Raw genomic sequence first — 27,585 nt, 5'->3', positions numbered from 1 at the left:
ATGGAGAAGGAATCAAAAGTTCAGTTTCAGAAAGTTCTTCCTTCAGAAGAATGCCTGAATAACTACAAGGGAAAATGGGCCATTTCTGAAGCAGGTCAAAGAGAGAAGCAAGGCCAGTATCCAGTCATTCACACTAGAATGGCTTTGGAGGGAGTGTACCAAAGCCCTTCTGTAGATCATGAGATATACATACACATATGTATGTGTGTTTTATATATATATATGCGCCGGGTTGTGAAGTTACATGAGCAAACTCAACTCAGGACTTTTGTTAAAGTGGCCACAATCATTACTTCCTGTCTCAAAATAGAGGGCAAACTCCTTCTCCAGAAGTAGGAAGCTTCATGCCTCCACTTCGTGTCTCTGTTTCTGCACCATCAATGAGCAAGCCAGCACAGCAGTGAAAGGGGGCTGATTGCAGGCAGATAAAAATAACAATTGTAGAGACACAGGATGCTAATTGTGACCAGCAAACAAAGTTTGCAGATTAGTTGTGACCTGTAAATGTGCTGCTACACATGTTTCTCTTTGGGACTTTAACCACATCCTAGAACATGGTTCAGCATGTCAAGTTTTCAGAGCTAGTTTGCTTGCTTGAGTAATCAAGTCATAAGCATAAGAAAAAATGTGACCACATTTTATTGCTTTTACTTAATTCAACTTCAGCTGGATGCTCCTAGAAATACTGCTTCAGAAAATAATCATAGATATAGGGAACAAGTTAATGAACCATAGATCAGAACACATACTAAATAATGTTTTCCAATCCATTCCATATTAGTAGGTGAAGTTTCAAAAGGTACTTGTTGGTCAAATATGTTTAAGAAGCATAACTTTGCTGAAGTAGGTTTATCTTTGGTAGAACATCTTAATGTAAATAATATCATTCATGCTAATATGCAGTGGGAAATCCCAGAACGATGATACAGTATTTGTTTTCAAACTTATTGAAAACATATCTTATTGAAAACATATCACAATTTGATAAACACACACGCATACACACATTACATCTATCGACTATATATTTTCAATAGAATCATCATCCTATCTTATAACTAGGGTCAGTTTGCAATATGCTTTCTGTCAGTGGCAGAATATTCAATTTTAGCTGCTTAAATAATTAGGGGTTATTTTCCTTAAGGAGCAAGAAACCAAAAGGTAGGTTTGTGGCTCTATTCAGTGGCTCACAAGTCAAAACAAACTCTTAAAAATTCTCTCGACCTTTCTTTTCCTCTCAGTTGCAGATTAACTTCTGCAGCTGCAAGTACCACAGCTGTGTACAAGAAAAGGAAGAGGGAATTAGGAAGAGGTAAGAGGATATCAGCTTCATCTGTTCCTCTTTAACAAAGGAAACAAAATATTTTTCAGAATTCCTATAGCAGATATTTCCTTGAGTCTCATTATCTTATTACCATCAGGTTCCTTGAACACATATAACTGTTGCAGAGGGTGGGAGGGTAGGTGGAGGCTCTGGGAAGCCCAGAACAGGATTCTCATAATTGGTTTAGACATTCATGTTATTTCACCTGGCTTGGGCACGTCATGCTTCAAACAAATTAGACACAAGGAGAAGCTGGATCTTGCCTAGGCAACTAATAGTGTCTGCTACACAGACTGTATTACCAGACAAATTTATCATAATTCATTTGTCCTTTGCTAATTGTGGTGAACATCGTAACGTACTGCCCAGATTCCCCTTCAGCAATAAAGGACTGATTACCCAGCTGCTGGTAGGGTTGTCGGAAGGAAACAGGCCTCAAGCTATCAGCTCCCTTTAGGCATCCCTCCAAGTGAAGAGTCAACTTACCAAGGACGTACCCCCTTCAAGGCGGTCTTTTTTCTTGCGGTACGCGGGCTTCTCACTGTTGTGGCCTCTCCCATGGCGGAGCACAGACTCCGGACGCGCAGGCTCAGCGGCCATGGCTCACGGGCCCAGCCGCTCCGCGGCATGTGGGATCCTCCCGGACCGGGACACGAACCGGCGTCCCACGCATTGGCAGGTGGACTCTCAACCACTGCGCCACCAGGGAAGCCCCAAGGCGGTTTTTATCAACATGGGCCTGCAAGGGCCCCACCTCTCCTCTTTCCCTTCATTTACCTCTCCCCGCCCTGCCACACTCAGAACAGCTCTGAAAGGTCATCCTATTTTCAGAGCTGGGGCTTTGCTGAAGCTTCTGTTGAGACTGCATTGCAGCTTGACTCTTCCCTCTGCCCAGTCCTGCTTTACATGCTTGCCTTCCACAGGTTCACCTGATCCCAATTGCACTCCTAGCAAACCTACAAACTAATGTCTATCTCAGAGTCTCCTTCCCGAGAACCCAACCTGCTACAAAAATAGAAATCGGATATACTCAAAACATGTTCCTTTCTCTATTTTAGTCTTGAAGTTTGTTTGGAAGCTCGAAGTATTTTTTTTTAATTAGAGTTATTAAAGTTAAAATGTAATTTTAAGGCTGCCACATGGCACTGAAATTCTTTGTGGCTCCAACATTGGCAAGTGTGAGAATTTTTGCCATCTGTACCAACTATTCATTTTCCCAATTGAGCAAACACTTGATTTTGTTTATAAATTTTGGAAAACACCTTTATTTTTCTGAATTAATTAATTAATACTCATTGTAAAATTACAGAAACAGGTGAAAGTTTAACTAAGAAAGAAAAAATTACCTGTAATAGTAACACATACCTGTTATTAATCTTTGAGTGATGTCTGTCCAGACTTTTAAAGGGGGTTAACAGCTGTTTCTTTGACCTTTGTTTTAGTCTTAGGAAAGTCTGAGGATTTGATCCATGTTCATTCTTCCTTGTAATATTAACTGAAAGAATTTTTAGGAAGAGAACTAGAGCAGTTCTATACTAAAAGAGGATCTGGCCAAGGACTAAAGGACCAAAATATACCTCATCATTGAGACTGAGTGATGATTAACTGGTATTTATGAGATGCAGCTGCAGAGACTTGGGGCTAATCGCATACACCTGAGAGAACAACGTGACAAGGACCAAAAGCTTCAGGGTCCCCAGAGCTGATGATTCCCTGAGCTATGAGAGCTGCATGTTTTCATTTCTATGACCATGTGTGTTCTATAAACAGCATGGCAGGCACATTGCAAGCTATGCCTGTGAGGTCCAAGACCACAGCTTTGTTGTTGTGTGTGCTATTTCCTGTTTGCCTTCTTAAAACTAAATAACAACTGGTGCTGGGTGAATTCTAATGTGTCCTATGAGTTTAATTGTTAAGCTGAACTCTAAATAACTACAACTGGCAGAAACAGACATTTAAAAAAAAAATTTTTTTAATTTTGATGTGGACCATTTTTAAAGTCTTTATTGAATTTGTTACAATATTGCTTCTGTTTTTATGTTTTGGTTTTTTGGCCCCGAGGCATGTGGGATCTTAGCTCCCTGACCAGGGATTGAACCTGTACCCCCTGCATTGGAAGATGAAGTCTCAACCACTGGACTGCCAGGGAAGTCCTGAAACAGACATTTCTATTATCACACAGATAATTCAGAACTCCGTTCTCATTGTAAAAGATTCAAATACTATAGAATTTCATAAAGTAAACTCTCCTTCCCTGCATTCTCCCTCTTCCATCATTTTAAATTATTAATTTAATTATAACCTTATTTTGCATAGGTCTATCCAGATTTTCTATTATTTCTCAAGTCAGTTTTTGGTACTTTGTGTCTTTCTAGGAATTTATCCATTTCATCTAAGAGTTAAATTTATAGGCTTAAAGTCGTTCATGTTTCCTTACAATTCTTTTAGTTCCTATAGGATCTATAGTTATGCTTATCAATTTTATTAATCTTTACAAAGAACAAGCTTTTGATTCCATTGCTATTCTTTATTATTTTTCAGTTGCTAGTCCATTGATTTCTGCTCTGATCTTTATTTTCTTCTTTCTACTTTAAGTTTGATTTCTTCCCTCTTGCTTGTCAAAGTAGAAGATAAGATTATTGATTTAGACATTTCTTCTTTAATTATGTAAGCATTTTATCATCAATATTTCCTCCTAAGCTTTGCTTTAGCTACAGCCTATAAATTTGGATATGTTGTGCCTTTATTTTCATTAAGTTTAAAGTATTTTGCAATTTCTCTTATGAGTTCTTCTTTGACCATCAGTTATTTAGAAGTCCGTCATTATTTTTCAAAAATTTGGGGATTTCCCAAATATCTTTCTATTATTGATTTCTGATTTAATTCTGTAATAATGAAAAGTATTTTGTATTATTTCAATCCTTTTAATTTTTTTGAGACTTGCTTTATGGACTAGCATAGAGTTTATCCTGAAGATTGTTCCATCTGTGCCTATAAATAATATGTATTTTGCCATTGCTATGTGGCAAATACTCCTTAAATGTCAATCATTGATACTATGTATAAAATAGACAACTGAGGGGAACATACTGTATAGCACAGGGAACTTTACTTAATGCACTGTGGTATCCTAAATGGGAGGGAAATCCAAAAGGGAGGGGATATATGTATATGTATGGCTGATTCATTTTGCTGTGTAGTAGAAGCTAACATGACATTGTGAAGCAACTATACTCCAATAAAAAATAATTTAAATAAATAAATAAAACTTAAAGATATAAAATAAAATGTCAGTTGGATCCTTTTTACAACGTTCAAGGCTTCTATGTCCTTACTAATTTTCTCTCCATTTCTATCAATTACGGAGACAGGAGTTGCTAAGTCCCTAACTCTGACTACTGTATTTTCTATTTCTCCTTAAATTCTGTCAGTTTTTGCTTCATTTATCTTTGGGGCTCTCTTGTTACAAGCATATACATTTGTAATTATATCTTTCTGATGTATTGACCCTTTTATCATTATGAAATGTTACCAACAAAATGATGTCTAGTAATATTCTTTGTCTTGAGGTCTATTTCACCTCATATTAATGTAGCCACTCTAACTCTGTTATCATTACTGTATACATGCATTTTTTTTCCATAATTTTACCCTCACCTATTTGTATCTTTGAATTTTACATATTCCTTTTGTAAACAGAGTAAGATCTTGGTGTTTTGGGGTTTTTTTTTTAATCCCTTTACCTCTGCCTTTGAGTGGAGTGTTCAGCTCACTCATATTTAACGTAATTATTGATATAGTTGGATTTATATCCACTATTTTGTTTTCTTCATATCTCATTTTTTTTTGTTCTTCTATTGCTCCATTACTGTCTTTTGTGTTAAACGAAACCTTTTCTGATACCATTTTAATTCCCTCATTGATCATTTTAGCTGTATTCTTTGAGATTTTGTGTTGTTTTTAGTTGCTTTAGGGTTCAAAATATTCATTTTTAACTTTCACAATTCAAGTTAGCACTGACATAATTCCATTAAAATATAGCATACTAGTAAAGCCCTATGTCATTTCTCCTTATTCTTCTGTATTATTGACATATGTATAAAACCTTCATATATATTGTAAATCTAATAATAGTGTTAGAATTATGACTTTAAACAATCTTCTAATTTTAACGAAATTAAGGAAGGAAAAGAAAAAAGTTATACACACATGCATATAGTTCTTATTTACTCACATATTTCTGGTGACCTCCATTTTTTCCTGTGGATCTGAATTATTATCTGGTGTCATTTCCTTCAGCCTGAAGGACTTCCCTTGTTTTGTCAGGTATCCTAGCAGTGAATTCTATCAATTTTTGTTTATCTGGAAATATCTTTATTCTGCTTTTTTTTTTAAGGCTAATTATACTAGGCTACAGAATTCTAGGTTGCCTTTTTTTTTCTTTCTTTCAGCACTTTGCTAATATCATTTCTCCTTCTTGTGGCCTCTATTGTTTCTTAGGAGAAGTTAACTATTAATCACATTCTAGTCCCCTTTTATACGAGTTGTGTTTCTCCTCCTGCATTCAAGATTTTCTCTTTTCTTTGGATTTCAAGAATTTGAATATAATGTGTCTAGTTGTGTTTTCTTTTGTTTGTGTATCAGCCTGGTGTTCATTGAGCTTCTTGGTGTTCATTGGGTCTGGAAATAAATGTTTTTCACTAAAATGGGACGTTTATAGCCGTTATATTTTAAAATAATTTTCTACTTCCATATCGCCTCTCCTTTCATGACTCCCAATACATATATTCTTGAAACTGTTCTACAGATCTTTGAGACTATTTCTTTTTTTTAAATCTCTTTTATTTCTGTTCTTTGGATTAGACAATTACTATTGATCTATCTTCTAATTCACTGACTTTTGCTATTTCAAATCTGCTGTTGAGTCTCCCTAGTGAATTTTTTATTTCATTTACTATACCTTTCAAATTTAGAATTTCCATTTGGGTACTTCATCTGGGTTTTCAAGAGTCAATTTTTACTGACTGCTTTGCTTTCCCTGAATATGGGTCACACTCTTCTGTTTCTTAGCATGTTTTGTAATGATTGTGTGAATTTTAGATAAAATTGTAGCACCTGTGCATTCTGTTTTATGTTTCTAAGGCTCAGTGTTTTGTGGTTTTCTATTGTTTTTCTTTGTTTTAGTAACTTGCCTGGACTTAAACCACAGGATATCTTCTTCTGAAGCTGACAATGTATCTGGTCATTTTGTTTAAGTATTTCTTTTTTGGGGACCTCTCTGTCTCCATGGTTTAGTGGTCAGCCAGTGATTTGGGCTGAATTATCTAAGGCTTCCTCAGATGTTGCCAATTGAAGTATGTGTGTGGAGAACACCTTCAAAGTTGCAGCCAGTTCTCAAGTCTATCTTGGTGTACCATATCAGGAGATACATGACTTTAGTTGTTTCATTATTGATAACATTAACATTGATACTTAGTTAAGATTATATCTGCTAGGTTTCTCTACCAAGAGATTAATATTTTCCTTTTAAATTAATAAGTAATTTGTAGACTTTTTGGTCAAAGTTTGTAATTTTAAAATAGGTAAATATCACTTTGCTCATTGATCATTAACTTACTAGCTTCGCACCTACTGACTATTTTTTCTGAATCAGTTATTAAGTTGATAGATGGTGGATGTTCTAACTCCATTATTCCTTCCACTCTATTTCAAGAAACAATTTTCCCTTTTTATTTATTCATTCATTGCTTTGTTTATTTACTTATCAACATGGACACATAGATTCTTTTTTTTCTCTTTCCTATCTCCAAGTTTTTAAAGTTAGTCTTACCAAAGTATAATTTTACACAGAGTAAAAATAGACTGTTTTTAATTTTTCCCAAGAGAGTTCCCTTTTGTCCTTTTTCAGTCAATCTCTCTTCCAACCTCTAGCCCCTCAAACCTACTGATCTAATTTCTGTTCCTATTTTAATATTAATTTCTGATTTTTTGTTGCTAATATAAAATTTTATACATTAATCTTATATTATGAAACCCTGCTACACTTGCTAATTAATCCTAGCGGATCGTTTTTTGTAGCTTCCACAGAATCATGTCATCTGTGAGACCTCTTCCTTTACTTCTTGCTTTCCAGTCCAGATGCATTTGATTTCTTTTGCTTATTGCTTGGGCTAGAACTTCTAGTTCAATGTTGAATTAAAGTGGTGAGAGTATATATCCTTGCCTTATGTCTATATTAGAGGGAAAACCTTCAGTAATTGACAAGGATGACATCCTTAATATTAAGAATGATGTAAGTTATAGGCTTTTTTCAAGTAGTCTTAATTATGTTGAGGAAGTTCCCTTCTATTTTTAGTTTCCTGAGAGTTTTATCTTTTTAGACAGGAATGCATGTTGAGATTTTGTCAAATAGTTTTTCTGCCTCTACTGAAATGATCACATGGTTGCTTTTGTTTTTTGAGGTTTTTTAGTCATTAACCTGATGATTTATATTGATTGATTTTCTAAGCTTAAACCATCTTTTGTTCCTGGTGTAAATCCCACTCAGTCATGATATATTATCCTTTTAATATGTTGCTGGATTAGTCTTGCTAAAATTTCGTTAAGAATTTTCCCCTGTATGTTTATGAGGAATAACTTTTCTGTCACTTTCTTTTCTTGTAGTGTCTTTATCTTATTTTGTTATCAGGTTATACTGACAGCATCAACACCTATACTTACTATTTCACATATAGCAGATACTGTTCTAAGTAATTCACATATATTTATTCCTTTTTACATTTGGCATTATTTCAAACTTCACAAAACAACTGCAAGAATAATACAGGCTAGTCTCATATAATTTTCATTTAAACTTCTCAAATGTGAAGCCCTTGCCACATTGGCTTTACTGTTCTCTCTCCCCTCTGGCCACCTTTGAGTCTTTTCACTTTAAAATTTTTTATTTTTCTTAAACTCTGGGAACTTTTCACACATAGTTTCCTTTATTATATACTCCTTCCATAATTTTAATACAATCTCTGGATAAATTTTATCCTTAGTTTTCCTGTGGCAGAACCAACTTATCATTTAGGACATCTCAGGTATTATTATAGGGTCAATGAAATTGTCTTGATGAAGCTAGTTAAAATTTTCAAAATTGATTGCTCTTATTTACTCTTCTGTGCTCAGGAGAATAAGTCTACTTACAAAATTATAAAGTCCATGTCTGGCAGGACAGATAGTATCTATTTAAAATTAAGTTCATTCTCAGCACCCCTTACTTACATATTTATCTCTCCAGACCCATTCTCTGTTCTTCACCTTTCTTAGATCATGTGAGGCTGACTTCTACAGACTGTATCCTGAAGGCTGCCTTTCCCTTTGACTTGACTGGGTTTTACCAATGAGGAAAATGAGTGGGAGATTGAGATTGGAGGGCAGAGAACAAAATTGGGATGTTTTCCCACAAATCCCTCTTTGCCTGGTCATAACTGGAAATGGCTGGGTTTTTTGGGGGGTGAGGGGGGTTTTTAACTGAAAGCCATAGTTCCTGCCAGGCAGTCCTTTCTTACAGCTATATATCTCACTGGGTTCCAGTAACTGATACTTCTCTAATACCTTTAAGCCTAGGAGTTGTCATGGGCTCCCTCTGTTGTTAAGTGGCAAGTGCTTCATCATCTCCTGTTCTTTCCATTAGCCCTGCCTGCACCTCATTCCTTTTGACAGGTGCACCTATTTCTAGCCAGGATCCTGACTGTGCATCACTTCTTGGTGTTCCTGTTTCTACTTCTACTCTATGTTCCTCATCCTAGGGTCCTCCAACTAGAGCTTACCTTCTCCTAGAAAGGTCCTAGCCCCAAATATCTTATTTTGTTCAAAATTTAATCTAATGTATATCTCACCTGAAGGAGGATCCACTAGAACAAGTATCACTGTCTAAGATATTCTAAGGATGCTAATTTTGTTACTTGTCCTGGGGCATTTGAATTTTAAGGGCTAATTCCTTTATAATCTCAAGCAAAACATCTCAAGATGGAAATTCTTATAAATGTGGTAAAGTTGATATTCTCTGTGGTGCCCCTCAAGTAATCCAGGCCCCAAATGTGGAAGGAGGCCAGAAGGTAAGAGCCTGTTCAACAAGAAGAAAAAGTTGCTAAAATACATACCTCAGAACAGTAGTTCTACAAAATGCTTTGAAAAAAATAAGGGAATTCTTCTTTTATGTGATAATTTTTGGAAATGCTGCATAATAAATCCTCCTCTTGAGAAGATAAATTGCATATTAGCTCACTAAAACTATAAGTCTTACGATAAATAAACTGGTTTTACTTTGTTTGAGCCAGTTGTGTTTCAAATAAGAACAAAATTTCTCAGAATGCTTTAACTTTGCTAATAACACTGCCTCTAGGGCATCACATAGAAATCTGTGTAATAGAGCAAATTGTTTTCTTCCAGAAAATTTGGATGCTTAAGCATTTTACATGTAGGAAAATAGACTATATCTGCTATTAGCTATTTCTCTCTTATTTCTGAAGTTTTGTTATCCACTCTTTTATTTCAGTGTTTGATTTTCTAATAATTCTGGTTCTATTTGGCTATAATAAACGTAATAAAAAGATCTGAGCATCTTATGCCAAATCCATGCAGTGTTCTATTGCTTTTAACTTTTTTCTTTTCTGTCTGGATAATTACGTTTTCTGGAGGATCTTATAGTGTAAACTCGAAAATACGAATCATCAATATAGTCTGATTAGATGCAACTGTAACACTATAATTAATTCTGAATAATTTCACATTTTGAAACAGCATAATTAGAAGCACAGGGGCCCCTTCCCTCTCGTCTTTCATAAAGTTGTTTGCTTACTTTGTACTAGCTTCAGTCTTACCAAAGAATGATTTACCAGAATAAAGAAAAAAATCACCCAGAGAGATAAATTCTGTTTCTATAAAATAAAGGTATTTTCAAGAGTCTTTAAAATAAGGAAGCGTTCTTTATTCCAACTATAAAAGTAGTACAAGTTACTGTAAATAAGTTTAAACAATAGATAAATATATAAAATGTAAAGTCGAAGTCCCAGGTAATCCCCTGCCTACTCTTACTACTTTGGAATTCCTTAGACTTAAAATTTATGTGTGTGTGTCTGTATATCTGTGTGTATATACAGATATAAATAAATACACTATGGTGATAAAGATTAATTATAAAGCTAATAGATAACCATAAAAAAGAGGTTGGAAACTGGGCCTCTTTTTATACTCTGTGACGCATTTTTCTGAGTGTGGAAGCTCTGAATGGTGGCTGCCATTTTGATAACGCTTTCTAGTTTCTTTTGGCAACAAAACGTCAATTTTGTTGGCCTTAAAATCCTCATTTTTTGACAGGTGCCCATCAAAACCACATACCTTTCCCTCAAATTTCCTTCAACATTTCTAATTTCTTCAGTTTTCTCAGGAGGTTTCTGTTTAGTCTAGCTATCTTCTAAACTTCATTACGATGACCCCTCTCATGAAAAAGCACTACAGAAGCCTCATGTTTATTTTTTATTTGAACATGACTCCTGAAGGCATCATTCAAATCTCTGAATGCACTCACTAATATATTCCATAACGAACATATATCCGTAGGTGTTTTTATATTCTGATAACGTCTTCATGTGTTCAGCCATCTATATTTCATGAAAAGCTATCACTTTTTCCCCTGGCAAATTTCAAACATCTGTGGAGCTATCTAATGCACAGACATGAACTTTCTCTGTGACCTTGGACAATCTTGTTCTGTCTCCTGAGTGTATAAATCTATGGCATGGGGAACATTGTAATGCAGATCACTTTTCAAGAACATTATAATTATTAAAAATTGTGAAGAGGTTCAGATTTATCAACCTAAGTTTGACTATTTTGGAGATACCAATCGTGCACATTATGTGTAATCATGTACATTAACCCTTCTAAGCCATTAGGTAATTACTCAACACGTACCACGGACTGCCTTATTGACCCAAAGTGGGGGGTTATACCCTTCCTTGGTCCCTGCCTGTCTCCTCTGCTCTTGTCTTCTCCAGATCTCTGCAGACTTGTGTGTGTGAGGCTGCAGACTTGAGACAGGCAAACCTTAGCCATCCTCAGGGATTGTCCCACTAGTGGGTTTTGTTTGTCTCTCTCCCTGTTGGGCTGTCTTGAGAGTTACACTTCTTGGGCTAAACCACAGAATTCCTACATTTTTACCTGAGTCATTATTGCTGAGTCTGACCTTCTCTGCATCCAAAGCCAACTACTGAACACACTTATTGTTTCTAGAATTGTGCTTTATGAATCAGCCAAGATGAGGGCATCCTCATGCCTTCCTTTCCCATCCTCTGCACTGTTCTCATTCTAACAAGGGGATGCCTGCACCTCAGTTTCCAGTCTTGAGACTCTTTCTCTCTCCCATGTCCTCTGCATGCCCCAGTTGATAAAAATGGGAATCTACTTTGTCCCTGTGCTAAGGTCCTGCTTGGGTAATCTATGCAGTTCCCTTTTGAGCCTGAGGCTTCTACCCTTCTTGCCAGTCATCCTGTTTTAGGACCAAAGGTTAACCCCTCATGACTACCACACAGCTGGGCCCTCTCCTCTCGAACTGATGTGTCAAGTGTCCGAACCTCCCTGGAAGTCTGGGAGTCAGCTCTTCGACAGTCTCCATTCTTGAGTTCTATCTAATTCTTGGATGGATCCTTTTGATTCTCTGTTGTGTTCTGGTCTCTAAATGAACCTGAGATTTCTGTTCCCTTGTGCTCTTGGTCTGTGGGCATCCAGGCCTGCTTCATACAACCTGCCACCCTGCTAACAGATGGAAGCTGAACAAAAAGTTCTCTGAACAAACAGGTATAGAAAAAGCTCTGGTAAGAAAGTTTCTCAGGTTTCCTTTTTTGTAGGGCTTATCTAAGCCTTTAATATACTAATATGTATCCACAGAGGTGAAAATAATATACAACTTTTCCAAATATATTTTCTGAAGGAGTATTTTTTTTTCCAAGAGTTTCTTAAAGACCTAGAACTAAATGTGTTCTAGGAAACATATTTTGAAATTGCTTTTTTAGAAGATTAGACTAGGGAATCCCATGGTCTCTTTCAGTTTTATGGATTCTGATTCAATGATTCACAAGAACTATTTTGGGGGAAAGTGATCAAAGTGGAAAAATCTGTTAGTGTTTAGTTTAACTCTGTCCAAGGAATAGAGAAGCACTGTATTTTATTTACTAGGGAGTTGTTTTCTATGATGGAGCAGGGAGAAAGCAGAAAACTAACATTCTTTTATTTATTCGATCATTGTGAGAATATTTATTGAAACTCACAATGTGCCAGGCATTATTCTAGACACTGGAGTGTTAATGATGGATAAGATCAGTGCTCTGCCTGCCCTCAGGAATCTTAGAGAGATCAGCTAGAGCAAGCCACCTAGTATCTTTGCTCTGAGTCTGTGCATCAAAACTCTCATTTTGGGCTTCCCTGGTGGCGCAGTGGTTGAGAATCCGCCTGCCGATGCAGGGGACGCGGGTTCGTGCCCCGGTCCGGGAAGATCCCACATGCCGCGGAGCGGCTGGGCCCGTGAGCCATGGCCGCTGAGCCTGCGCATCCGGAGCCTGTGCTCCGCAACAGGAGAAGACATAACGGTGAGAGGCCCGCGTACCGTAAAAAAAAAAAAAAAAAACTCTCATTTTTAAGTTTCCTTTAGAGTTTGAGTTCTTAAAGTTTTGAGTACATCTCTTTTTGTAATAAACTGGATTCAGACTTGTCATTCTTCTATAATTAAAGAAAACTGGTGAAGTTACATAAGCAAATATTCATAAGCACATAGTATGTAACAGGTATACATACAAACTGTATACATAGATATGACCAAGACAATTTTTTATCTGACTGAGGCTAGAAATAAAATGCTACTCACTATAAAATATATGTGAGTTTCTCAGAAAATTGTCCACAACACCTGTATTAAAATAAGCAAGGGTAATTGTGAAAATGCAGATTTCCACTCCAGATATTCTAATTCAGTAGGGCGCAGGAATATGCATGTTAAACGAATGCCAAATAACATACTTATGCACACTAACATTTAAGAACTTCTGATATTGAGACTCGGGGGTGGGAGAGACCTGGAGCTTGTCACCACGTGACCCTAGATTGGACAGAGGGACTCACATTGGCTGGAGCAAGGATTGGGGGGGGAAAGGCAGGCACCCAATCTCCTCGTGGGATAATGTACAGAAGGTACCTGATAGACAGTAAGTGTTCAAAAAGTGTTAATTCTCTTTCCTCTGACATGCCTCAAAGAAAACACAATCAACAGCTGAGCATGCCTGGGGGCTTCTTACTGTTTCCTCCTCAGTTTAGTATATTTTATTTTGCTTTCATGTGACCTCACTTGGGAGGAGATCCGCAGATTCTCTCCAGAGACATGGGGAATCCCTCCTAGTCTAATTTATACCTTGACTTATTATATGTTTTAAAATTAGATTTAGGTACTGATAAAAATTCAAATAGCAGAGTACAGAGGGCTGTGGGATTTTTCTTCTCACGTTTCACAAAAAATTTAACAGCTTACTGGTTTCAGATCAAAACTCTAGAAGCCTCCATCACCACATTTCCTGTTTGTAACTGAACAAAGTACACACAAAAGATTTTAAGAAACAGAAGAGAGAAAAAACTGAGGTACAGATAAGACAAGGTTTACTGCCACACTGCTTCTAACATAACAGAGCAACATTACTTAGAAAAAAAGTTTGTGGGAGCATTTTTAATCCATACATTTGCCTATGGCTACAGAAGGATTTTTCTGAGAAAAGAAGCATGCCAGGTAAGTGGCATTTTAAATTCTTGTGTTCAATTCCTATGCCTAAGAATTTACATAATAATTTCCAAGCCTCTAGCAAAAAGACACTTAAGGTTTGGAAAGTAAATTACTTTACAGAATTATTTTTTAAATGTGGGATAACTTTTACCACAATTAGGACATATTTTGAAATATATTAATAAGCATAAATTGACTACTTTCTCTTAAAAAGTTGGACAGTGTTTTATAATATAAAGCTAGTTGTAGCTATTCAGTAAGTGTTCCTTGATAATCACGCCATTTAAAGTACTTATTTTTAAAGGAACTTTCATTGACCATGCATATTCCTCTTTAGTTTAGTTTAGTTCTAAAGCAGGTTAGGAGTAACAACATTCTGGGATTAACATGTACACACTGCTATATTTTAAATGGATAACCAACAAGGACCTACTGTATAGCACAGGGGACTCTGCTCAATATTATGTAACAACCTCATCAGGAAAAGATTTTGAAAAAGAATAGAGACATATATACCTGAATCACCTTGTTGTACACCTGAAACTAACACAACATTGTTAATCAACTATACTCCAATATAAAATATAAAGTTAAAAAAAATAAAGCTGGTTAGGAGTAACAACGTTCTAATTCCTTGGATTTTAGGCGCTATATTATCCTCCCAGAAATCAATTCAATCATCAACTTTCAGAGAGATGACAATTTGCAAAGACCAGTGAAAATCCCATCACCTGTGGAATGGATTATAAGAGTTGAATCCACATTGATTAGCCGAATGTCTGCTCCACATTGACTATCATCTATCATTCCTCCTTTATTCTTTTACGTACTTTTAACTTCCTTAATAAGCATCTTTTTGTAATAAGAGAAGACATGCTTATTATATAAAGTGGGAGAACTGTGAAATATATATGAAAAAAAATTTACATAGTTTTCATCACCTAAGAAAAATAAGATATTATGTTGTATTTCCTTCCAACTTTTGCTTCTATATATCTTCATGGTTTGCTCTTCATAACTGAAATAATAATGTAAATAAAATCATATGTTCAGCTTTTTTCACTAACATAACCATCTCCATCTTTATGATAACTTCTGCTTAGTTGTTTTACATAAATGCACAAAGTGACATCTTTTGTGTTATAGTTTACTTAGTTGTTTATTGTTAGACATTAATGTTGTATACAGTCTTTTTATATTTTAAATGACAGAAAGATGAACAGCTCTATAGCTTTTTCTATATTAAGGGTTATTTTCTTAGGAAAGATTTCTAGACATGGAATTACTGAATAAGAAGTTATGAACATTTTAAGTCTCCTTATTGCCAAATTGCTTTTCCAAGGCTGATGCCAATTCACTCTCATCCTAGAGTGTTTCTCCTTAACAAGCTGGTCTCATTTTAAAAAATCTTTACTAATTTGATAAGCACAACATGTTTAACCCATTGTTTAATATGTTTTACTTTGATTATAATGAGGATGAAAATTTTTGCATGGGTTTTTAAACTTTATAATTCTGTCATTTGTGAATTGTCTAATTACATTTTTGCTTATAATTGTGCTAACAGTATTTTTAATATCAATATGTATAAGCCATTTATAAAGATAATAGATATTTTAATTCCTGTGAATTTGTTTCCCAGTGTTTTGTTCCATGAATTTTAAAACTGATTGATTGGATTAATCACACAGGGAACATAAACTGATGTATGGTTTTCACAATTCTCTTTATCTTTTCCAGGTACATATATTAGCAAAGAAAAAAAAACAATTGTTCCAGTTTTGCTAGTGCCCTGCAAGAAATGGACTTAGCAATACTATGAACAATTGCTATGAGATGACAGTTATGGGGAACTTGGCAAGGGTGGGAAGGCCGAAGGCAGTGAATATGATGTTCAACTATTTCTCATTAATTAATTTTAAATTTGGAAGGGATGATAAAATTTCCTTCACAGTATTTCATAGTTTATGTTTAGATCCCTTCAGGTGCTATACAGGAGCTCCTCCATTGTCAGTTAAGACCTACGGTTCCACAGAAGAGATAAAATGTATACAGTATTTGCCATTAAAGCCTCATAGATCTTAAAAGCCAAGAAACAAAACCAAAAACCAAAAATCCTTAATGTGAAAGGAGAGACTCAGATTATAGTATTTTTTCCATTAGAGAGGTGAAGTAAAACAGAAAATAAGTGTGAACACAATGGAAAAGTGAGATTATTCCTAGTTGAGTAAAACAATGTATGAAAAGAAAAACCCAAGTCTTTCCTTTTCTCTTACCTATATGCCTTGTAGTCACTGCATCAATAAATGTGCCAGCATCCTACTTTCTACTGTGTTTCTGCATTCACATAAAATCAATATTAGCTAAATCAAAGACAAAAACAACTCCTTTGGGCTACCATTAATTTAAACAATGATTCACAATTTAGTTACACCTCGCTGTTTTTCAAAAAAAGGATTTTCATTGTCTTTTCTCACTTTTCTCTTCCCGTGAGCCTCAATCCCCTTTTGAGAACAATGAAAGCCTGTCTTTTAGAGACTAGATAGGACTGATTTATGAATCATCTTTTAAGCTCAGATGTTCTTTAAATTAAAAATAGGTCAAAGACAGTGTTTCATCATTTAATTTAGGTAACATTTGACAGGCGATTTCAAGAAAACTTGACCCAGGAATGTTTGCCACTTAAAGGTCACAGCTGTAAGAAATAAATATCCACAAATTGCTAGTTAATAATACATAAATAAATATTGGACCCTTTTCCAGGCATTTTTTTTCATTTAATTTATTCAGCATTCCTGAATTAAAAAGAAGAGAGAAAAAATTAACAGGCCTTCTTAAAACATTAAAGAAACATAGTAGTTACAGTATTTTGTTGGATGAAAGTGTCCACACACCCATGCCATCTTCAGAGGCTCTTACCAAGGTGCTTCCCCAATAGGAAACAATAAGTACATATACAAAATGGAGCAGCTACATACAGATAAAGAGAGGTTTGTCTACAGCAGGGAATTTGGCAGCACTTCAATCCCAATAGGATTTCCCAAGTTTACCAATTCCAAGTTTAATTATGAAAGAGACAGAGTCTAGTACTGGAGGAATCATAACATACTGTCTTAAAATCTACCCTCCATCTCACTCCTGTATGTCCACTTTCCTCCATTAAATTCAGCAGGTATTGGTTAAGAGGAATCGTGATGTACTAGAAATAGGGGACCTTCATGTCACACAGGTGGGGATCTGAACTCCAGTTTTACAGCTGGCTTAGTGTGAGGGTCAGTGTTTTGCAGAAAGTCTCACAGCTGGTAAGTGACTACACTCCTCTTTCCCTATACTGTTTGAAAACAGATGTTCCAAAGCTTCATATCGCCATTGTCCCTCTCCCCATCATGGCCCCTCCCTGACATATATCATTCACTTCCCAAATAACCTTCTATTCATAATAGACACATTTAAATTTGGCAGTTTTCAAATTTTGCATTAAAAACAGTATCTTAGGGCTTCCCTGGTGGCGCAGTGGTTGAGAGTCTGCCTGCCGATGCAGGGGACACAGGTTCGTGCCCGGGTCTGGGAAGATCCCACATGCTGCGGAGTGGCTGGGCCCGTGAGCCATGGCTGCTGAGCCTGTGCGTCCGGAGCCTGTGCTCCTCAACGGGAGAGGCCACAGCAGTGAGAGGCCCGCGTACTCCAAAAAAAACCCCAAAAAACAAAAAAAAAAACCAGTATCTTATTTACTTGAAAGCCTGGGACTAGATTCGAGAATCTCTTCCAGTGATTAGTCCACGACTCTAATGCCTTTTACTGATGGAATGATGGGGATGGACAGTGGTGGCAGAGGCTGTGTGGACAGTGACAACATGCCACATCAAAGAGTCATCAAGCATGTGCCTAGTTTGACACCAATCGATCACCACAGTAGGAAACATTCATTTTATGAGTAGAATCCATGGGGATTGTAATATCAGAACTTTCATGTTGAAGTTTCTAGGGTGCCTAAAATAAATATATACATTCATGGAATGCAAAGAAGAGATGGTCACTGCTCTGAGAGAGTTTACAAGCCAAGAAAGAGAAACCATCAAGGGAAGCCACTCACACACTTTTCTCAGTTACAGATCCTCTGAAGGAGAAATAGTTAAGGCATTATATGTATTGCTTTTCTATTGTTAATTGTTTAAGTAAAGGCTCCTGTATGAATCAAACCTGCCAGCAGAAAGACATTACATTTGCTTAGCTGGGTTTCCTTCCAGAGTACATGTAATTGTGAATTCCAAAGACAGCACCTGCCAAGAACTTTTGGCTTTAAATGAGTCAGAGGTCTTATAATTAAACCTACTACTATTAGCCCCTGGTAGTTGAAAGCTGTTTAGAAACTGAAATCATGGTTTTCCTAGCTGTCATTGCCTCACTAACAACTTCCTGATGCTTTTGGCTTTTTAACAGTACAAATAGTTAAATTAAAATTGTGTAGGAGTTCTTTTTAAATTGATAAAAGCTTACGTAAATGAAAGTAATTGCAATTAATGAATAATGATACTAAAGATAGCATTTGTCAGGCAAGAATTTTTAGGTACTTTGCACATGCACTATTATAAGAGGGACTGTCTGTATTGAATAGATACCCACATGGGGCTAGAGTAACTGGGTAAGGGGAGGTACAAAGTATGTGTGTGAGTGTGTGTATGTGAACATTTACACAAATCTACCATTCAAGTTGAAAGTCTCCATCATTTAGCTATTCAGTATCTTCTTATCTCTGTGTGTTTTGTTTCGTTTATCAAGATGGGGGCATTTATTGTTGTCAATCAACAAATTATGAAAGATACCAAGAATGTGATGAAATACAAAGCTTCTAAATGAAAATCTTCCTATTTGTAACTCAGATCACATTACAAAAGAAAAATATCTTGGAAAGCAGAAGAGTTAGAAAGGAATCACAGACTCCTAAAAAGAGAGGAACACTGGAGACCATGCTAAACCAACCCCCCACGTTAGAATTCAGCCTGTGTTTTAAAAGGCCTCCAATTGATTATGTAAAACAAATTTACTGTTACAGCAAAGGCAAAACCCAGCCCTAAAGGACTGTGCGGTGTAGTCCATGTTCTTACCTTGGAGTTGCTGACATATTTCATGAAAATTGTTAGGACTTTCCTAAAGCGTTTAGTGTAAGTGTAGTCTTGTGATATTGGTTTGGTTATTTCTTTGTAGCTGAGAGAAAAATTGTCTTCTTGTAGCAATTAATGGACTAATACAACTTTTCAGTGCACCCTTTAATTAAAAAGGAGAAAGGAAAATTTCTAATTGAAATATAATTTTTGCAAATGATAGGATAATTTCTAGCTAGAATTAGTGTAATTTTTTTTAATGAAATTAGGGCTTTCTGCTTACTGCCTTGAAGTATACCTTTTTATTTTTTAATATTTATTTATTTATTTGGTCGTGTCAGGTCTTAGTTGTGGCATGCGGGATCTTCACTGCGGCACGAGAGATCTTTCATTGTAGCACACAGGTTTCTCTTTAGTTGTGGTGCAAGGGCTCTAGAGTGTGCAGGCTCAGTAGTTGCGGTGCACAGGCTTAGCTGTCCCACCGCATGTGGGAACTTAGCTCCTTGACCAGGGATTGAACCGGCGTCCCCTGCATTGGAAGGTGGATTCTTAACCACTGGACCAGCAGGGAAGCCCTGAAGTACACCTTTTTATACTGTGCTATATTTTATTTACCCAAACCACAGTATATACTAAATACTAGATGCTGTGAGAAATGGAAAAAAACTAAGTACGAAGGAGATTGATTTTACTAGTTCTCCCAAGGGTAATAAATTCTAGAGATTTGTTATAATTTTCTATGTATTTATTTGCTCTCTTACCCTTCCCTCAGAAAGAGTGGTATTAAAAGTACACAGAACAGTATAAAGGACAACCAAATAAATCAACACAAAGAGAAAATAAGGAGCAAGGTGTACGATTAGTTCACAAACATGAGTAGCATATAATTCCTAGAGATTTAGTTAAGATAGAGTGTGTGTCAGATGATACACAAGGCCAGACAGATGACCAGTGACAATATTCACATGGATTATAAGAGTAAAAATGTACCTGTTCTTGAGGAGATCCTCAGCTTCTTATACCTGATACCAAGTGATGTATTAAGCAATATCTTCTAGTCCATAGCATCTCTATAATTAATAAATTCAACAGCAAGTCTCATACAGTTGGTTCTTTTTCGTAAAATGAGTTTTATTTTGCTCTGATAACAAAGACAGAAAATGTAGAAATGGAAGAGAACAAAAAGAGTGACAGAGAGTTAATTTTTATTTTCTGGCTACAACCTGAAGTTTAGTTCTCTGTTGCTATTTTAGGCAGGTCATCAGCTGAGATGGAAGCAAGTTTGATATTCTCTTAAGAAATCTTGGGAACATAACTGGCGCATGTCCCAGTACAGAAATCATCGAAGCCACCATTTAGAGGTTGATCCAGGGAAAACCTACAGGGAGGGTCAAAAATCTCCTCCCAAAATCAGTTTTGTACCCTTTAAGCATGTGTATAAATGAATGAACAAATTCCTAAACTATATCATGGGGATTTGATGCAATAATTCTAGACTGGACTATTTCTAAAGCAAGGTTACAAGTCACCCAATTTGGCTAAAGGTAAGTTATCCAAACATCCATCAAATTCTTAATTTTAAGCAGTGCAGCTTTTTGGTCAATGTGTCGTGTTCTTAGATAAGTTATACTATGCTACTTTATATTATGGTATATAATTTCTAGGCTGAAAATAAAAAGAAATAATAAAGAACATCTGCCAAAAACAATAATTTGAGTTTTAAGTGCAGTACGTAATCTTCAGTCATTCTCTCTCTGACAACGGCTAGACAAAACAACAATTTCATGAGGTTACTCTTGGTTCACGCAGGTAGAACCATGTTGAGAGCATACAGGAAAACATCCACTTTTCTGTTCTCATAGTAGAAGAGTGTGCATTGAATACGTAAAAACAAACATATTAGGTCTTTAAGGTAAAGGCTGAAGAAAAGAGAATGGAAGCACATCCCCATTTCATGCTTCTCAAAATTATTATGTGGTCTGTGAAGAGATTGTTTCTACTCACCCTGACTCTTATGTTTTATGCAAGCATCTGAGTTTTATGCAAGCATATATGTCCTAGAGTTGCAACAGAGCTCAGCTAGTGTTATTTTCTAAATTTCTTTTTCTGGAGATTTTAATGACACTAATCAAACTTCCCAAAGACTGATTTTCTAAACAAGAAAATAAAGTTTTACCTTTATAGTTGTTACCACCCCTATAAATCTAATCAGATAGCTAGCTGTTAGCTCCAAATTCCTTGTATCAAGTTTCCTAGGAAACAAATAATAATCATTAGATTTTTTTCGCAATATAGATTCTGGGCAGAGAGAATTAGGTTGTGGTTGATGAGTAGTTTCACCAAAGCTACAGTGAGCACTCTTCTCACAGCGATCTGTTTCCCAGCCGCTGGGAGATAGATAGGTCCTTTCTCAATAGTACTAGAGACAAATGTAGCAGAATCTTCACTTGGTCTTTTCCTGGGTTGTGGATGTGTCTAGATGTCATACTTGATCAGAACCTTTCTGTTGGACCTGGTTATTACATTTATCCTTCTTCATCCACTCTTCATTTACTTAGTTGGCACATGTTTAGTGAGCACCTACTTTGTGCTGAATAGGTTGCCAAAATAATAGTGGGAGTAAGATAATAATAATAACAATAGCTACCATTTATTGAGCATCTATTAGTAAGAAATGCTATTCTACAAATTTCATTATACGTCTTAACGAATACCCATAACAATAGGTACAATGAGGAAATTAAAGAATGAAGATAAAGATCAATAAATCATTCTTTCTGTCCTTTGGGTAGCTCACAGTCTAGTGAGTGAGTGCTTCAGAAAGAAGGTACTTTTGAAGGATGACTAGGAGTTTGTCAGATGGCCAAGGGGGAAAGTATTTCAGGAAAAGGGGCAAATATACAGACATAAAGGCATGAAATGGTAAGTATGGTATCTACTGAAAATTGCAAGTGCTTCAGAATGATTGAAGCATGGTATATTATTGGGTGGATATAGTAGGTAAGTCCTAAAAGACAGGCAGGAAACTTAAAGTAACATTTTGTGGAAATTACTTATGGTAAGGAAAGAAAAGTGTTACATCCTCTATGTTTAGGGAGGAGATAGGAGCAGGTACCTTCTCCTGAAGGACCTATGTCACAGGCTCCAAAGAAAAAACAAAGGGACAACTTTCCCCAGAAACCATGGAGGAGAAGAGTGTATGGGGATCGTGTGTGTAAAGATAGTAGCTGGGTTAAGAGTGGTTGATGGAGCAAGGATTAATGGAAAGAGCCATCAACATAAAGTCAGGGCCAACTGAACTAATAGGAACAGAGGCCAAATTGACCTGAGCAGGGTCTGCTTAGTATTGTGTTTTAAAATATTGGCCTTCAAGACACCAAAATTCTTTGAGATATGCATGTCCTTTGATCCAGCAATTCACCTTCAGGAATTTTTACCTTAAAAAAAATTAAGGTTGGGTGTATAGTTTTAGCTAAAGCTAGTCATCACAAGATTTCTTATATAACTAAAAATTAGAAGCAACTTAAATGTCTAACGATAAGGGATTGATTAAATAAATTATGGGGGCTTCCCTGGTGGCACAGTGGTTGAGAGTCCGCCTGCTGATGCAGGGGACACGGGTTCATGCCCTGGTCCGGGAAGATCCCACATGCTGCGGAGCGGCTGGGCCCGTGAGCCATGGCCGCTGAGCCTGCGCGTCCGGAGCCTGTGCTCCGCAACGGGAGAGGCCACGACAGTGAGAGGCCCACGTACCGCAATAAATAAATAAATAAATAAACAAACAAACAAATAAATAAATAATGGAAAATCCATACAGTGGAATAGACAGCAGCTAAAAGAAATGGAAGAATATTTTGCTTATAGGAAAAGACTCATGGTATAAAATTATCAGGGGAAATGTAAATAACAGTATAGTCAGTATAACTAAATCCTATGCCTCCGACCATAACAACTTCTACTCAGAAAATAATAATAAGTTTGGAATTGTATTAACCAAGGTGTTCACAGTGATTGTCTCTTGATAGTAGGATTAGAGTTGATTCTTATCTTTTTGTTTTGCTTATCTGAGTTTACTAATTGTTTTTAACTTTGAACATACATGATGTGTATAATAAGTCTGGCCTCTTTGTAGCAATTAAAGTTCATTTATTTCAGTGTCACCAAACACTGACTGTAGAGGGTGAGTGATGAGAGTCTACATTTGGCTGAGTGAATAACCTAAAATGATAGTTGTAACATACCACAATAGAAAATATAGTGTGTGCACTCAAATTGCTTTAAAATGTGAAGGAACTTAGAACTGTATCTAGACTGTGGGTCCTTAAGGGACATACACAAGGAAAAGAAAAGAAGAAAACTCTTTAATAATAGAATCATTAATTTAATCATTACTTTAATAACAGAAATCAGAAATTAATAACCCTATACTGTGACAGCAAAGACGGAAACTGAGACCCATCTGGCAAGTGAGACAGCTTGCTGGCCCGATTGTTCACCATGATAGTTAAATCAACCACCTGAAAGGGGTTATTATCAACAGGAGGTGGGGAACAATCGAGCTCTGAAAGTTTGCCTTAAAAATTTGCTTTAACCCAGCAATTTTACTCCCAGGAACCTTTCTCCAGATAAGTCCACATATGTGGAAAATGTCTATCCAATGGAGTTTCTTGCGTTATTGTTTGTAAGAAAAATGTTTTAAAAATCAGAATGTCCATCTTAGAGAATTGGGTATATAAATTATATTACAGTAACACTATGAAATTCCATGCAACCACTAAAAATAACATACTAACATGGTAAAAATCCCCCAAACACAGTGGTAAGTTTTTCTAAAAAAGCTAATAAGTGTAATATTAGTGTCCCATTTATGTTTTAATAGAGGACCTTAAGTGTTATTCTATATTTGATGGTTGGAATTTTTAAAATTTATACTCAGCAGGCAATTGTTTTTTAAATAAACAATTAGACTTAAAAATCAAATCTAAAAATATGTGCAGTATCATATAACTAGAATTTTTAATATATTTTAAATAGTTTATTATATTATAGAATTCTATAAGTATTTATGGGATTATGTTCATGATGAATAAATTAGGCACCTCCAAATGTTAGTGTTTTTAACCAAATTAATTGGTAGCTCTATTGCAGAAGATAAAAGACTGCTCAAGTCTTCTCAGTTTTCTAGTACTTTATGAAATATAAAAATTCCCTGAAAGAAAATAAAACCACTCATTTCACTACCATTATCAGTTAACTTTCCCATTTATTAATTCTTGAAAAATTTTTATAAATCCTGTAGTATATGTCTGGCACAGCAGAGTAGAAGGCAGAAATGGTCCTATTCTCTGTGGAGCATATAGTATTTTGAACATCTAACTACATGGTACAAAATTAAGGAGGTAGCAGACATTAGTAGACAGGTGTTAAAAGAGACACAAACTAGTTCAAACAAAAGCAATGTATAGATGAATAAGTGATATGCAAATTATATGTATATGTACATCTATATCATAAATAAATATATATTTTATATATTTAATCACCACTATGCCTAACTGTTCATTTAAAAATAAATGATGCCAATAAATAAATAAAGCAACTCAAATACATAGAGGGCAGTTCAACAACCACTGCAATGTTAATAATTCAAAGAAAATTAACAACTCAAACGTCAAATCTGAGATTCAGAAAAATAAGTAAAATAGAGCAACACAAAGAACATCTGGATTTAGGGAGTCTTTATTTGATGGTTTAAAGACAGGCTATAGGGAAGTAAAGCTAATTTCCCTCCTATTAAAGATTTTGCCTCTTCTGCTTATTGTGTTTAACGTATTTGGATTTCTTTGAAAGGGCTTAAAATGTTCTAGGCAGCCACAGAGAGAGAGTTGGGACTCTGAAGGAACATAATCTCTGTTGTAGCTATTTTCACATTGCATTTCTAATTATATGCTCACACATTCACATCCCCAACTAAACAGAGTTCCTTGAGGGCAAAGATTCTGTTTTCTTTGCCTTTGATTCCCTAATATAGGGCATAGTTCCTGGCACAGAAGAGATACTGACTGAATACATAAATATATAGTATTATACAATCACAAGTTATTTTTCTGGGGTCAGTATTCACATGGGTACATGACTACTAAGATAATTAGCCGAATTTTATATATGTATGTAACTATATCTCATATTTTATAATATATTTACAAATATATTTGTAATTAGGCTAATTATCTTAGTAGTCACTCATGTATGTGTAAAGATTGCCATAGATAATCAAGGGCAGCTGACAGGCAATATCCCACAAAACCCCCTTTACAGCTCAGGAATGAAAAAAGAGGCCTTCGCAGAGGGGAAGAGCAGAATCAACCCTCCATTATCTGCTCATGGAGCTCTAAATAGTATGAGAAAACTCCTTATGGCCAGTCTTGACAAAACTGGGTTACTATTATTCCAGTATTATTGTTTTATCCCAACACACAGTGTCCTACAGTACTGGGATTAGTAGAAAGTGATAAGTGATTCTCCATAATAATGAAAGCATGGAATCAATATGACTACAGACAAAGGATTAAAGAAACGGGAAAAGTATAGCCTATTATGACTCTGCATAATATGGAAGTTCTTAATTTTGAACCAAAGTTTTTATAACCTGTCACTATTTGTCAAATCTTAGTAGCTAGACTAAAAATGTCTTCCATTTCATCTTTACTAAGAATGTGGGACACTTGCTTCCTTTTACCCAGGTGGGAATTTGAATACCCATTTTGAAATCTGTAAAACGCCTTTGGCTGTCAATGCTAACTAATTTCTTGACAGAGATTTGTCCTTTGTTGTGAATAAACACAGTGGTTTTAATTGTGGGAATACCTAGCTCAAAACAAATGAGTACGCAGCTACTATATTAAGCGTGTGTTTTCTTCTGTTCACAGAAAACTCTGAATGCCAGTTTTATGTCTGGGCAATTCTAGCCTTCTTGGGTTTAGCTCTGACTATATCGCTTATCTTCAACATTTCCCACTATGTGGAAAAGCAGCGACAAGGTAAGACATTTTCAGAAATAGCCATATGAAACCTGCTTGAGTGGATACTGAGTCACTGGAAAACCTACAGAATAAGATGATTTTATGAAATGTTATTCAGTAAGATATTTTTATCTGTAGAAAATCTATCTGGTACTTTTTTTTCACGCTGAGGGCTCTCTTAATTTAAACATGTAATCATGTTAGAAATGAAAACAGACTCCCAATTTTAGCTTTATCTCTACTAGAGGGTACAGCGTAGGAAGGGATTATCCTGGGAAAATGTATTTTTCCATCTTCCTCCTCCAGTTGAACAACTCATGAAATTGTAGCCTATTCTGGAGCATCTGTAAAGGTTCTTTCTGGTGTGTGATGAGAAGAGTGAAGACTAGGTCTTTAAGGTTCCACACGAGTCTATTCAAACTTCTCAGCAACGGTCGGCCTCTAGAGTGCAGCAGGCTTGGTTGGGATCAGAAGGGAACTGGAAAAGCAATAGACTGAACCACGGGCTTTTTATCAAACACTCCCAGAGTCTAGGATCTGCCACCGACAGCTTTTCTTTCCATTAAGCTGGGCAGAAGTATTAACCACGTGGCTTTCACCCTCTTGTGCCATGATTGAATTAGTGTGGTGCGCATCAAGTGGCACAATGTTTGCACACTGTAGGCACTCAACATAGGTATGTATGCTGAACACAATGACGGGTGAATGGAGGAATGAAAGTTCAGCTATTTCTTGGAGTGCTCTTAATATTCTAGAACCAAAAAACTCTTGGGGGCAGGACATTTAAGTGGTAAACAAATAGAAAAGAAAAGGTAAATACATTTTCTTTAAACAGATGAAAATAAATAAAGCAAAGTGAACAAAACTAAGTTAAGTACATGTGTCCAAGTAAAAGTACATGAAGCTAAATTAGAACAATGGTCAGATTCCAGAGAGAGTCCTTGATCCGCTTAAGAGTGTCTTAAGTGTTGATAATGCTAATGTAAGGTATGAAGAAGGCATTATTGTCATACAGATTTGAAAAACAAAGATGAGAGTCACTAGCAAATGAAGTGACATGGCTGAGGTCTCACATCTATTCAATACCAAAATCAAGGATAAGTGCTCAGTTTTTCTAATTATCTGTTTAAAACAGTTTCCACCAGCACATGCTCCTTTTACACTGTTGACCCAATGTCCTCAGCCAGAAACCCAACACTCGTTTAGGCTCTCTATTATATCATGTCTATGCCAAAGATGAAATTCCAGGTAAGCAACACATTTTCATTAGCAATGATTTCAGTAGTTATTTTTTATTTTCAAATATTTTTCAGACTAACAAACTTTATA

The 27,585-nt window shown here is 36.0% G+C and overlaps 1 protein-coding gene across 1 annotated transcript in view; it reads left to right on the top strand.

The window, feature by feature from the left end:
- Positions 1-27,585, top strand: part of TRAT1 (T cell receptor associated transmembrane adaptor 1) — a gene marked incomplete at its 5' end in the record, with an annotated part of 49,204 nt that continues 21,619 nt past the window's right edge. The window contains 4 exon segments of the mRNA XM_079921435.1: positions 1-171; positions 1,242-1,298; positions 1,300-1,312; positions 26,164-26,274. Of these exon segments, the coding sequence (XP_079777561.1) occupies positions 1-171; positions 1,242-1,298; positions 1,300-1,312; positions 26,164-26,274 (352 nt within the window).

The sequence above is a fragment of the Stenella coeruleoalba genome, assembly GCF_951394435.1.
Source record: "Stenella coeruleoalba genome assembly, chromosome: 5".
NCBI classification, from domain to species: domain Eukaryota; kingdom Metazoa; phylum Chordata; class Mammalia; order Artiodactyla; family Delphinidae; genus Stenella; species Stenella coeruleoalba.
The sequence above is the reverse complement of the archived record's forward strand: the minus strand, read 5'-3'. Positions and strand labels throughout refer to the sequence as shown.